The sequence below is a fragment of the Furipterus horrens genome, unplaced genomic scaffold, assembly GCF_987537825.1.
Source record: "Furipterus horrens unplaced genomic scaffold, mFurHor1.1.pri manual_scaffold_1, whole genome shotgun sequence".
In the NCBI taxonomy this organism is placed as follows: Eukaryota; Metazoa; Chordata; class Mammalia; order Chiroptera; family Furipteridae; genus Furipterus; species Furipterus horrens.
The window spans coordinates 83,707,898-83,722,756 of record NW_028327171.1 but is presented as its reverse complement, the minus strand read 5'-3'; the positions used below and the strand labels follow the sequence as shown (position 1 = coordinate 83,722,756).

General features: G+C 37.0%; 1 protein-coding gene across 2 annotated transcripts in view; it reads left to right on the top strand.

The window, feature by feature from the left end:
- The window catches only part of CMSS1 (cms1 ribosomal small subunit homolog), a 389,163-nt gene extending 378,411 nt beyond the window's left edge, over positions 1–10,752 (top strand). For both annotated transcript variants that reach the window (XM_090276096.1, XM_090276097.1), the window contains exons 7-10: positions 3,241–3,301; positions 4,506–4,593; positions 8,965–9,053; positions 10,443–10,752. In XM_090276096.1, coding sequence (XP_090132222.1) covers positions 3,241–3,301; positions 4,506–4,593; positions 8,965–9,053; positions 10,443–10,526 — 322 coding nt within the window. In that variant the 3' untranslated portion in view covers positions 10,527–10,752. The remainder of the gene's footprint in view (positions 1–3,240; positions 3,302–4,505; positions 4,594–8,964; positions 9,054–10,442) is intronic.
- Positions 10,753–14,859: the final 4,107 nt, after the last annotated feature.

Below are 14,859 nucleotides of genomic sequence, written 5' to 3'. Positions count from 1 at the left end.
GCCATGAACAAAACAAGAGTCTGCTCTATCATCGAACTTTCCATGAGGGACACCAACAATAAACAAATCAATATACATTATAATGTCAGATAGTGATAAGTTAGATAAGAAGTAATGCAGCATGGCAAAGGGATAGAAGTCGATGGGGGCTACTTTTAAAAGGATGGTCCCAGAATGCTTCTCTAAGGAAATGATATTTGAGCAGAGACAGGGGAGGAGAAACAAAGGGAAAGAGAAAGCCAAGCAGATATCTGGGAGCACTCCAGGCAGAGGGGACAGTTAGAATGATCTGAATAATCCTTCTAAAGGATCACTTTAGCTGCTCTGTGGGAAACACACATGGTAAAGGGCAGGGGTGAAAACAGGGAGATCACAGGAGCAATAACCATTTAGAAGAAAAAATAGAAGAAAGACTTAATTTAAAATAATAAGAAAAGGTAGACCACCAAGAAATAAACTTAACCAAGCCTGTATAAAGAAAATATTATACAAGCAATGTGGAAGACCTTGAACAAACAAAGAGGCATGCCAGATTCTTGAATAATCAGACTCAGTGTCATAAAGATTCTGCTTTACCTAGGATAATCTACACATTTCAGGTTCTCAAAGAAACTCCAAAAGAATTGTTTTTATACTAAACTGGTTCTGAGTTCATATGAGAAGAAATTTGTCCTCAGGAAAATTCTGAAAAAGATACTAATGAGCAGATACTATGACTATAATATCAGATTTAAAAAAAAAACATATTACAAAGTCTCAATAATTAAAACAGTATGGGACAAGCATATGCTTGACAGACAAATCAGTGAACAGAACTGAAAATTCAGAAATAGACCCATATATATGAAAATGTAGCATATGGCAAAGGTCACAAATCAGTAAGGGAAGATGGATTATTTAATAAACAGTGTTGGAACAACTAGTAGCCATCTGGAAAAATAAAGTTGGATTCATATCTCACTTCTTATACCAAGATAAATTCCAAGTGGACCAAAATTTAAATGTAAAAATTATGTTTTAAAGATAATTTGTCAGTGCTTTCGTGAACTTTTTTCATTCACTGTAGTTATTGTAGAATAAACAAAAAGGTTTCTACTGAATCTGGGGTAACATTCAGCTTTCAGAGATGAGCCATCAGAGTGGAAGGAGATTTACTGAGACTTGCCCTCTCCCCAGGGCAGGCTTTATGCCAAGTTTTGACCCAAGAAAAAGTAAAGGGAAATTTAAGTCCTGAAGAAAGAGGAACTTTATCAAGTAGAGTAAGGTGCAAATGTACACACTCAGTAGTTATTTAGAATCTATTTTTCTAAATGAACTAATCTGATCATAAATTTAGAAAAGTAGGCATTATTAAGCTTTGTTAATAGTCCTTCAAACTCTCCTTTCCCCATTAGGCACACACAAAAGTGATCTTTCAACTATTTCTGCTCTAAACATAATAGGTATTCAAGACCCCATCTGCTTCTGGGAAGCTGTATTTGAAATCATAGGAGTTTACATTGACTTTTCAGTGTTTTAAAAACTACAACCACAGAACTTATTTTATATTCAAATGCTAACGGCAAAGAGGTTGGCCTTAAGGTTGCCTCTTAAAAACAAGTTATCAAATTGATTTGAATGTTTACTATACATAAATGCCTTTCTGAGGGGCATAAAAGCTCTATGTTGTCATACTTCATTTATCAAGTCTCAGTGTTTTTCTGTGTCCCCAAGTAAATACTGTGATGAATTTCTAAGTTAGGTGATTTGCAAAAGGTGATTTTCAAGCAGGCACAATGAGCCCTATTCATAAAGACTAATGGTGAATAATTTTAACTTTTGTAAGGATATTTGCTCCCTTGAGAACCATGAGTTATGTTAAATATGTCCCCTAAATTGTCTTCGTACTTAACCTTGCCGTGGAGAAAGCTTATGTATATGTAAAAAAAATCAGGTGCAAAAGAACTTGTATAACACGATTTACTATTTGCAAACTCATAGATTCCTATTGGTCAATAACATTTCCCAAAACATAATGATATATAAAGGAAAGTAATACTCCTGAGCAGTTTTTCCGTGTTCGTTCTCGCCTCAAACATCAATTAAAAGATTTTGTTATTTTATACCAATTTATATCCAAAGTATTTCTACATATAAAATTTTATGGAAAAGCTCACTCTACAAAGCAAATAAAAGTGGGACTGTTCTGATGAAGTACATGAGCCCTCTTGCTCCTACCTGTCAGTTTGTCCCCAGCTCCCCCTCAACCACAGACAACTTCTTGTAGATGCCCTAGGGCTCCACAGAGCGCAGGCTGGCACCACTGCTGTAAGATATTGGGTTGGCCAAAATGATCATTTGGTTTTTTTCTGTACGATGTCTCTAGTAATGCATAATTGTCTTTAACTTCATTCGAAACAATTTTGTTAGATTGTATTGTGACAGCTGTCATATCAGCGAGCATTTAAAAAAAATTATCAAAATGGTGAATTTTTGTGCAGCCATTTTAATACTGAAGGTGGAAGAAGATGTGAAACATTTTCAGCGTATTGTGCTTTATTATTTCAAGAAAGGTAAAAACAACTGAAACGCAAAAACAAAAAAAGATTTGTGTAGTATATGGAGAAGGTGCTATGACTGATAGAATATGTCAGAAGTGGTTTGCGATGTTTTTTGGTACTATTGATATTTTGGCCAAATAATTCTTTGATGTGGGGCTGTCTTATCCATTGGAAGATGTTTAGCAGCACCCCTGGCCTCTACCCAATAGAAGACGATAGCAGGAGATAGCCAACGTACTCAAAATATCCACATCAGTAGTTATTGGTGAAAATGAAAAACGTGTCTTTTACTTTATGGAAAAAACTAAACAAACTTTTTGGCCAACCCAATAATTCTCACAATCAAATATTGTATGAGAACTATACTGTAGATTTTGAAGGTAAATTCTCTGCCAGGGACCTGAAATACAGAAATTCTCTTTTGCAAGTAAAGCACAGATCCATGTTTCAATAATCAAGGGAACCTAAGTAAAGCTAATCTTACAAGCCTGATTAAAAGGCCACCCCACTTTCATTTCAAGATAGCTAACCTGAAAATCTCAGAATTTTTATGTGTGTGTATATGTACACATAAATATGCACATATATACATACATAAAAGCACATATTTTTTGAATAAAGTAAGACATAATACTTAAATTGTCAACATAGCCCAGAATGAGTGATTTTTCATATGGATTATTCTATTCCTTTTCATTAGATCGATGACATCATTCAGAGGAGACAGCAAAGTTATAAAATTATTTGCAAAACACATAAAGGTAAGCAAAGGGCCTGTGGTTTTTGATGGGAGATATTAGGACCCTTAAGGGTCCTAGAAGACCTCAGCTTTTCCCTCCAACCTTTACTCATCCTCAGCAGGCATTTTCTTTGGTGCCTCTGCATTCCCACCTCTCCGCACCGCAGTCACTACGCTACTCCTGCATGCTCCCAGGTGCCTCTGCAGAAGCTGAGGTTTGACCCCTGGATTCTTTGAAGATTTACCGGGTTTTCTTCTGTCTTGATGTTAACATACTTTGTCCTAGAAGTTGATGCTAGATAAGGATAGACCCATTTGCTTTTTAACTTTCTTAACGTTAGAGAAAATGTTCTAAATTGGCCTACGATTGATTGCACTAATGACTCTTTGAAACATGTGGAAGGGGTACTTCCTCACACATCCAAGAAATGTTCTGAACACTAGTTTGATGTCCTACAATTCAGTTCAATTCTGATGCTAACTACTTGGAGATACATCAGATTGCACAAGTTAAGGGTTCAGTACTACAAGACTGCATATACACCCCAAACCCCAACTTCACACACTAGTCACTAGACCAGGCTATTACCTATACATCTGACCAACTGGTTATAAATCAGAGGTTCCCACTGCCCCCTCCTCCGAATTCAATTAATTTGCTAGAGCATTTCACAGAACTCAGAAAACATTTTACTTACTAGATCAGCAGTTCATTATAAAAGCATGTAACTCAAGAGCAGCCAGATGGAAGAGGTGCATAGGGCATGGTATGGGGAAGGGTCTGAGCTTTCATGCCGGCTCCAGGAACACCCCTCTCCCCAACCTCCACATGTTCACCAACCCAGAAGTTCTTCAAACCCCTTCCTCTCTGGTATTTTATGGAGGTTTCAATACACAGGCATGAGTGATTAAATCATTGGCCATTAGTAATTGATTCAACCTTCAGCCCCTCTCCTCTCCCCAAAGGTTTAAGGTGGGACTGAAAGTTCCAGCCCTCTAATTACATGGTTGGTTCTCCTGGAACCAGTCCCCATCCTCAGATGCTTCCAAAAGTCACCTCATTCAAATGACAAAAGACAGCTTCATCAGTCTCAACACTTAGGAAATTGCAAGGGCGTGGGGAGTTGTGACTCAGGAACTGTGGACGGAGGCCACATTTATATGAGAATAAATGGTAGTCTGCCTCAATATCACACTTCTCTTTATTCTCTTCCATCTTGGAATAGATCCAGGAGCAGGTAAAGTTGCTGGAGAAGCGTGCCATGCACCTGGGTGTAGGAACTCCAGGGAGGATTAAAGACCTCGTTAAACAAGGTATGAAAAGAGCTAGTGATGCTCTTCAGAGCTTGAAGTTTGCCTTACCCCCATGTGAGTATTGGGGTACCACATGTGTGATGTAGTGAAACCAGATCTCTGTGTTAATTCAGGAGTTGGAAACTCAGCAGTTAGCCTCTAAAGTCAGCCAGCAGGAATAATGGAATAGGGAATGATAAGGAACAAATCAAAGTACAGGTACCCACCTAAGTACATTCAGATTTAAATTGCCTTAAGCAGGTTAGTGGATCTACAATTAATTCCATCACTTTACACCCTCTGGGATTTGTAGAACTGGATATGCTGAGTATTTCCCTCTCACTTAATTGAGTCTTTGTACCCCAAGACTCCCATTCCACTTAAAAACTGGTTTATAAAACATGTTGAAACAAAAATGCAGTTTCTGTGGATGAAATACTGGTATTCTGGAATATTTCTCTCCAATGCATGTTTGTTTGTTTTTTTTAGTGCTTTACCCAGAAAGTGTTCCAGACAACATCCACCTGCTAACCTGCTAATGATCTTATTACCTGTACTACCTGCCAGACAGATTGAAGATTTCTTGTCAATACTCATTGTCAAATTACTTATTTAATATAGTAATGGAACATTGTTTTAGAACCAACAGGAGCTATTCCTATTTTTTTTTAATAACAGTAATGTGTTCCAGTAATGTGTTGCATTTAAGAGCCCCTATTATGGACTCAGACATCCAGATCTAGATCCTAGGTCCAGGAACCTACCATACCAGCTCTATGATGTCGGCAAGTTACTTAACCTTTCTAAACCCATTTCTCTATCCAAATGACAGAGATAATACTATACCTTTCTCAAAGGATTATTATGAAAATTGAATGCCAATAAACAGCTCAGCACAGTGAGTGTTCTACCTTAAGAACACAACAATATTAGTTGTTAATTATATTAAAGAGACCGCCTTTCTTACTTGGAGACCTCATCGGCTGTACAAGCTAGTGATTCAATTGGAAAGAAAGTCAGATTGTGGAGGAGGGACGTGCAACAGTAAACTAAGGAGTTTGGATTTTTTCAATTGGTATGAGAATTCAGCTTTCTTATTTATTTATATATTTTTATTATTTTTAGAGAGAGGGGAAAGGAGGGGAAAAAAGGGGGAGAGGAACATTGATGTGCGAGAGAAACATCAGTTGCCTCTCAAACGCCCCCAACTGGGGACCTGGCCCACAACCCAGGCATGTGCCCTGACTGGGAATTGAACCAGCAACTTTTTGGTCCACAGGTCAGTCCTCAATCCACTGAGCCACACCAGCCAGGGCAGGAGTTTGGATTTTTGTTTTGTGAACATAAAAGGCGATGAAAATGAAGGAACAGATAGATGAGTGTTGCTCATAGCCCATCTGTAAGACAAAGTTGGCAGAGCTTGGTTGGGCAGCAGGAATGGCCAGGGATGGACACTCCCTCTCCCACAGCCCCCAGCAAAAGATTCATGTCTCCCTTTCCTGGAATACAGACGGTGTGTCATCAGCCCCCATGTAGCGGGGCCCATCTTCTTTGTATTTAAAAGAGAGAAAAAAACAAAGCTGTACAGATTATTGAAATTAGATTTCTACAGAGTTGTGAGAATGCAATATGAAAGATTATTTCATTTAAGAAGTGGGAAAATTATTTAGAATACTAATAAAAATAACTTTTACTTCTGATTCTGGTTGAATGGTTTAATATTTATTAACCACAGGTGATAGGCTACATACGAAGTGTTTAAAGAGAACAATTCTGGCACTCTAGAAACTGAAGATCTAGCAAAGCAAGAAAACAGCACATAACTCATTGTACATAGTTGTTTATGATTTAAGATATTTATATGTATCATATATCAAGGAAAGTTTCCATACATCAAATATCTCATGACATTGGGATCTGTTCATATATAGACAGAATGACATTGTTTTAATTTAATAATGAATGGGGATTTTTTTACTATGAGTCTTTGACAAGGCAAAAAGGTACAAAAAATAAAATAATCCACTTTAGAGATTATCTTGTTAGTTAGTATTGAATATATTTCCATTTAGTCTTTTTTCTAAGCATTTTGTATATTTTTATAAGTAGAGCTCATAATGTATATCATAACTTTATGACCTACCTTTGCCACATAATATATCTCATGAGGACTTTCCTTCTCATGAAATAGTTTGTTTTTATTTTTAATGACTATATAATATTCTATCATAAAGTTATAGTTTTTTCTAGTTTCATTGAGCTATAATTGACATATATCATTATATTAGTCTGAGGTGTACAACATAGTGATTCAGTATATGTATATATTGTAAAATGGTTACCACAAGTTTAGTTAACATCAGTCACCTCATATAGTTACATTTCTTTTCTAGTAATGAGAATTGTTAAGATCTACTCTCTTAGCAACTTTCAATTTTACAGTTGTTAACTATAGCCACCATGCTATATATTACATCCCAGAACTTATTTATCTTATAAATGGAAACTTTTATCTTTTGGCCACCTTCACCTATTTCCTGCATCCCCACTTCTGGCAACCACCAATCTGTTCTCTGTATCTGTAAGTTTGGTTTTTCTAGATTCTGCATACAAGTGAGATCATACAATATTTGTTTTTCTCTATCTGATTATTTCACTTAGTATAATTCCCTTAAGGTTCATCCATGTTGTTGCTAATGACAGGATCTCCTTCTTTTTTGTGGCTGAATATTCTATTGTATATCCATATCACTTTTTAAAAAATCATTCATTCATTGATGGACAGTTTGATAGTTTTTATGTCTTGGCTATTGTAATAATGCTGCAATGGACTTGGGGGTACAGATATCTTTCCAAGATAGTGATTTCATTTCCTTTGGCTATATACCCGGAAATGGTATTGCCAGATCATATGGTAGTAATCTTTTCAGTATTTTGAGGGATATCCATACTGTTTTCTATAGTGGCTGCACCAATTTACATTCCCACTAACAGTGTACAAGGGTTTCCTTTTCTCCACATCCTCACCAACACTTGTTATCTTTTGTCTTTTTGATAACAGGTGGGAAATGATGTTTCATTGTGGTAATGACTCACATTTCCCTGATCATTAGTGGTGTTGAGCATCTTTTCTTGTACTTGGCTATTTGGATGTCTTCTTTGGAAAAATGTCTATTCAGTTCCTTTGCCCACTTTTAAATCATACTGTTCTTTTGCTATCGAGTTATTTAAGTTCTTCATATATTTTGTATGTTAAAACCAAGTTAGATTGCTTTTAACAATTTATTATGGTAGAATATTTGGATTGTTTCTGATTTTTTGCTGTTATAAATAATAGTGCAGTGATCATCTTTGCAAGTAACTGTGTTTAAATTTTTGATGTTTTTATCGAGGTATATCATAGAAGGAAAATTATTCTATCAAATAGGAAGTATTTTAAAGCTTCTATTCTGTAATGCTCAGTTGCCTTCTAAAGAGGTTGTATCTGTTTGCTCTGCCACCAGCAGTGAATTATTTTTAAGGGAAGATTATCAACCAATTGTCATTCTTCATCATTTTTAATTTTTCAGAGAGTATTATAGGAGGCATTATAATCATAACAAGCATGAAAAATTGTTTTGGGCAGAGAGGGAAATATTGAAATAAGCACAGAGAAAAGTCGAAGGGAAGTGCTACGGCTATGTAAGGGGGGCATCAGTTATATTTCCACACGGAACAGCTTGGGGCAGTGGGAAGAACATGGGGAGTTAGAAGAGCTAACTGTACCCAACCCTGAGGCCTCTGAGAATCAGACAGTTCCTGAGGTCCCCTGGAGCCCACATTCCACTGTTTTCTCTAGAAAAAAAGGAAGATCATGGGAATGGAGTCCTTAAGTGGTTTAGCTGTCTCCTCAAAGGATAGCAGCCTTTTGGTAGGGCCCTTTCACCTTAACTTCCTTTTCTGCCTAAAATTTACCTCCCAACCCTATCCTCATCCTTTTGCCCACTCACCTCCTCAGTCATGTGGGAATTCAGTAGACTCAACTCCTCTGAAGGGCCGCTACCCAAAACTGCAGGAATCTTATCAAATCCCCGTCGGGAATGAAACTTCACCTTCTGGGGCTTCCTGGAGACTTGGGATTGATTCTTTGCCAGCACTTGAGCATTTGACAAGCTTAGCAAAAGCAGCTTCTCTGCTTCTCTCAGAATCAGTGATAAGATTATAAGGAAAGTAAGTCTCAGAGCCCCTTTTGTTTTCCATTGGGAAAGGGAAGCGTTTAACCAGCAAAAAGATTAGTTACTGGGGGAGAGGATAGCAAATGAAGCAAAAAGCGACCAGGAGAACAAAAAGTCATTTTAATTAGTTTATGTCATGAGGTCTTTACTGCAGCAACTCTCTCCCTGTCTCTTTCAGGTGGCCTTAATTTGAACCCCTTAAAGTTTCTGGTTTTTGACTGGAATTGGAGAGATCAGAAGTTGAGGAGGATGATGGACATTCCCGAGGTACTGTGTAACCAGCAATTGCCTTTAATCTTTTCTTTTTTTCTATTTGAACTTGAGTTCAAACACAGTAATAAAGTCTTTGACATGAGGAACCAGCACATTCTGGCCTTTGACAGTTACTCTAAAGTAACAATTATAGAGGCCATCCTCACCCCTTACACATAATTCTGTCCTTTGCATGTGCTTTATAGGAATCAGCTTTGTTTCTTCATGAAATGACCAATGACTTCTGCCACATAGGATTCATATCTATACTGTACCTTTCAGAAACAGGAAGATCTGGAGGACTGGGCACATATTCCTGCCTTGCTTTAGAGTTATGATCTCCTTTGCTTTTCATCCTTTTAAGTGTACTTGGAAGGGGGACACAAATTTGCCTCATTGCCCACATCTCAACATTCCCTTAAAACCCGCTTAATTTAGAGGGCTGTTTTGGTTTTGGAAGTAGAGAAATTTTTTGACGTTTCAGTGGATTAAAACTGAATGCCTTTGTCAGCACAGCATTAGCTCATATATTTGTGAAAGTAATTCATTATCATCATAATATGAAAAAATTGATTTGCCACCAACCATGTTATCATGGAGCTAATTTTTCAATCTAGCCAATTGTTTACAAGTAGCTGTTGGAGAGAAAAGGATTTGTGCAGTAATAGACATGGCTGCCAATCATCAACCAGGAACGAGTCATGGCAATAAATAGAGAAGAGGCTTGGAAGCACTCCTCCAGCCATGCTGAATGAATTAATTTACCACATGAAATTATATTCCCAGTATGACCAAACTTGATTATAATTGATCAGTGAATTATACCAGATATCACTTGAAGTTAAGAAACAATTGTCTCAGTTTCCTACAAGCACATGTGCATACGTGCACACACACTCTCTGTCCCCAGCACTGACTGGTTTTTTAAAACTTGTCTAACCAATTTGATGTCTAGCACATGAGGCCATATTTGATTATTTCAGTTTTAATGTTAAATCTCAGTGATCCAGCACTAGTTTTCCAATTACAATAATAAGGAGAAATAGTAACAACAACAAAAAACGCTTGTTACCCATAGCTATATTTATTATGTTGATGTCATTATTATCAGTTATCCTATATCAAATTATTGTATATAATCTGGGCACACTTTGGGTATTATTATATGAGATTTTCTTGTATGAGATTTTGTTTTGAGTGGCTGCAAACAAAAGGACACTTGAATGAAACTGATGATTTATATAATAAATATCCCAACTCTGAATAATACATGGGTTAGGATTTTTGCCATCCCCGACTCTGGCTATAACAGCTGCGTAAATACCAGGGAGTCCAGATGGTTGAATTTATTCACCAAGACGATCTTTTCTTGATCTTAACCTGTTTTTCTTATCTCTCATTTAGATAAAAAAGGCAGTTTTTGAACTTCTGGAAACGGGAGTCCTCAGCCTGTGCAAGTCAGAATCTTTGAAGCTGGGCCTTTTCTAAGTCTGCGTCCTAATGAAAACCCCAGTTTTCATTGTGGGATTCACATCTCGTTTAATGGCTCTGGCACACTGCAGACACTTAATACATATCAGCTATTGTGTTACTGTGTTAGCTGCATTACGAGGTGGATCACTGGGAATATTTGATGAGGATACTTTGGTCAAAATGAATGTATCATTTGCTAACTCCCTGTGTAATAAAGTATCACCAGCTTGTGTTCCTCTCATCGACTGACTGGCCTCTGATATGACTGTACAAGAAAAGGGAAAGAACAAAATACTTTCCTCTCTGAGTCTCAGTTTCAGCAGCTGTGAAACGGGAATGATATTTCACAGGATTGTTGAGGATTTCATATGATGGTACTTGTGGAACAGATCTGTCAACTGCGAGGCCTGGTCCCAGCGTGAAGGTGGCAGTAGTAGTAGGAGAAAGGGCTGTAAGTGTGTGTGGTGCTTTGTAAGCATAAAAGACAACACTATAACTACAACTGTCTTAACTCACTTATTATTTAACTTATTTTAAAATAATCTCAAACTCACAGAAAAGTTACAAAAATAGTATCGAAAATTTCCATATGCCCTTCCCTATGCTTCTCCGAATATTAACATCATGTATAATCATGGTACAGTTATCAAAACTAAGAAATCAATGTTGGTACAATATAGTATAATTAATGAAACTACACACTTCTTTTGATTTCACCAGTTTTTCCACTGATGTCCATCCTCTATTTTATATTCCAGGATCCAGTCAAGGGTCTCACATTGCGTGTAGTTGTCACATCTCCTTAGTTTCCTCAGATCATTGACTGTTCTTCAGTCTTTGCTTTGTTTCATGACCTTGACACTTGAAGAGTACTGATCAGACATTTTGTAGAATGTTCCTCAATTTGAGTTTGTCACTTGTTTTCTGCATTTTTTGGCCAGAATACCACAGAATTAATATGTCCTTCCTGATGCATAATAGCAGGGGGAACATAATATTGATTAGTGATGTCAGCCTTATCCACCTGTTACTGAATTTCTCCCCTGTGATGTCACTATTTTTCTCTCTGTAATTAATCTCTATCTTGGGAGAAATACTTTGAGACTACACAAATATCCTGTTTTCCCTCATACTTTGCTTAGTAATTTTAGCAACATTGGTAGTTCTTGCCTGAAATCATTATTACATAGTGACTTTTCTCTTTCCCTCATTGCTTCAACCTCATTAATTGGAATTCTTCTGTAAGAAAGAGCTGTCTCTTTTCCCGAGTTACTTGTTTGTTCAATTGTTTATTTACATCACTATGGGTTCATGAACGTTTAGTTTGTTCTATGGGTTATAACCTGGTACTATTGGTTTTTATTTGGTTGCTCAAATTCATTTATGTTTTTATTCATTTAAATAATGTTTATTGATTAATCATATGTGTCAAGCATTATTTAGGGCTTTCACTTACACACAGTCTGTCATGTTTAATTGCTGACAAGGTCTTGAAGAAAAAGTGTTATTATTCACATTTTTTAATGTTGAAACTGACTCTCAGAAAACACACAGTTTTAAGTAGCAGAACCAGAAGTCCTCAGATTTCCCATATTCTGGACATCGTGATTGCCTGTTTGGGAATTCAGGCATATAAATCAAATACAAGATTTTAAAAAAGGAAACAGATGCCACTAATGGCATATAAAATTCCACATTTGAATGCTGTGAAATTTTAAGTGAGCCTCGCAGTCTAGCAAATCAAACTGCAGCAAACGCACACTTTGTACACCAGTGACTTGCTACTGGTGCACTTCTCTTGTCTGGAAGCCACATGCAGGGACTTAAGAAACAAAAAGCAAGCTCTATTCTGCAGGACCCTGACTCAAGCCCAACCAGTTAAAAGGAAAAATTAAAAAGCCACCACAATATGAAAATATATTTAACTACAGTTAAACTTAGCCCTATTATTTTCATCCCTTTAATCCTAACATGTGAGATGTTCTTGGCCAATGGTAAGAAAAAAAAAGTGAATAACATGCCTTCCCAACTTCCTGTCAATTAACATGTCTTAATTTACTCTGAAAGAAAACATCAAGCATGTTTGTATAAGAGGACAGATTTGCAGATTGAGACATGCAGCCTGTGCATTTCAGAATTCAGAGCAATCCACTAAGCCACTATGATAATACCAAACCCCCAAAATGAGAATATCATGATTATTATATTTGCATATAAGTATGTGTGACTGTGAGTGTACCACACACATATAACCACGTCCTGATTCTACACTCATTTGCATCCCAGCAGTTAATAGGAAAAGACAGTGAAATATGAAGCAACTCCATGTATACAAAATGACTGGCAATGTCCAAAGAGGCCATTTATCCACACACTGGGTAAAGAGAATTGAAAGCAAAGACAAAAAATCACCTCTGAAGTTTCTAATGATACAACACAACAGCTGCTAACAAATTGTCATATCCATATCAATTTAGAGCAGTGGTTCTCAACCAGAGGCAGTTTTGTCCCCCAACGGCCATTTGCCATGTCTGAAGACATATTTGGTTGTCACAACCAGGGGACTACTACTGGCATTTAGTAGGTAGAGGCAAAGGATACTACTCAACATTCTACAACCCTACCGGACAGCCCCTCACAACAAAGACATCTGGCCCAAGATGTCAATGTTGCTGAAGTTGAAGATCCCTGTTCTAGAAATTTGAAAAGCAGAGCATATAAAATATAATTGTAAGCTTCAAATAGGTTTACTTAGGAGCAAGAAATATATAAACACAAAAATACTTATAAAACTTGTATCTGGCTATTTCTCAAGAATGTTGCCTCAGAAGTGTTTTTTACCACCTGTGATGGTTAATTTTATGTGTCAACTTGGCTGGACCACGGGGTGCCCTGATAGTTGATCAAATATTATTCTGGCTATTTTTGTGAGGGTGCTTTTGGATGAGGTTAATATTTTAATTGGTAGACTTTAGTGAAGCAGACTGCCCTCTATAATGTGGGTGGGCCTCATTTTGTCAGTTGAAGGCCTAAATGGGACAGAGGTTGAGTCCTCCCTCTCCCATCCCCCCACCAAGTAAGAAAGAATTCTGCCTTCCAACTGAAACATCAACTCTTCCTGGCTGATGGCCTTCAAACTGGGACATCAGCTCTGCAGTTTTTGGACTTGCCAGCCTCTTCCATAATCACGTGAGCCAATTCTTATTCTCTCTCTCTCTCTCTCTCTCTCTCTCTCTCTCTCTCTCAGCCTCCTTTAGTTTGGGATTTTGGTTAGTTTGGCTTTGTTGTTTTATGAAAATCCCAAGAAATAAAGAAATACAGTTCTTGATTTGTTACTGTAGTCGACCCTTTTACTGGGCATTTAGGTGGTAGAATCCTAACCCATGTTGGATCAAGTACCTGGATTGCAAATACACCTGATACCGTGTGGGCCAACCTTGTGCGTATAATGTAATCTTACAGGCTGTTACTGGCTTTTAAACCCAAGCTTTTGACTATGTTTATTTAGCAAAACAACTAGTAGATATAAACTAAAAGTGTTCACTGCCTGATGTACTGAAATGTTTCCATTGTGTTGTGCTTTTTTCTCAATTTTGCAAATGGGAAGTTTTGACTCTGAATTGGAAACCTCCTAGTGTAAGTATTTGCATTTGTTTTGTATTCCTTTTAAACTAGGTACATTTGCCAAAGTCATTGCCTTCCTTAAAATAAAAATAGCCCAGCGTGGCTTCCCTGCCTGATGTAAATAAAAGAGGAGGATTAGAAACCCACCTAAGTTTTTAAAAATACTAATTCTACATCTTAAATGCATCTTAAAGAAAAGTAACAGCCTAATGAAAATAATGTTAGTGGATTTCTAATATGTGAGAAGATAACAATACTATGTTATAATGTTGAACGTTTAATTGTTATCTATCTCGCTCTTTGCCTCATTTGGGGTACTCCAAAGCATGCACTTGGTTTGAAAAGGTTAAGAGAAAGATTTTAATCTACATATTTTTTACTGTAGTCTTTCTTGTGGATGAAAAAATGGAAGCTGTTGAGATTAGACATCTGTATTCTACCACCCCTGTTTGCATCTCTCATCACAAATAGAAAAGTTAGCTGTAATCTGAGAGCATTTTCTCAACTTAATTTATATTCATGTTATGGGATAGCCACATTTGGAAAACAGCTGACAGCCTAACTTTTGTTTCTTGTATTAATTTCCAAGGACTTAGGTTTTTAAAGATAAATTCATTTTCTCCCTTTCAGGAAGGTCTTGTCTTTAATTAGTCACCATATCCTAGAAGTAGCCCATTGGACCTGCTTCCCAGTGTTGGTCAAGCTTTCTGAACCTAAGTAAAAT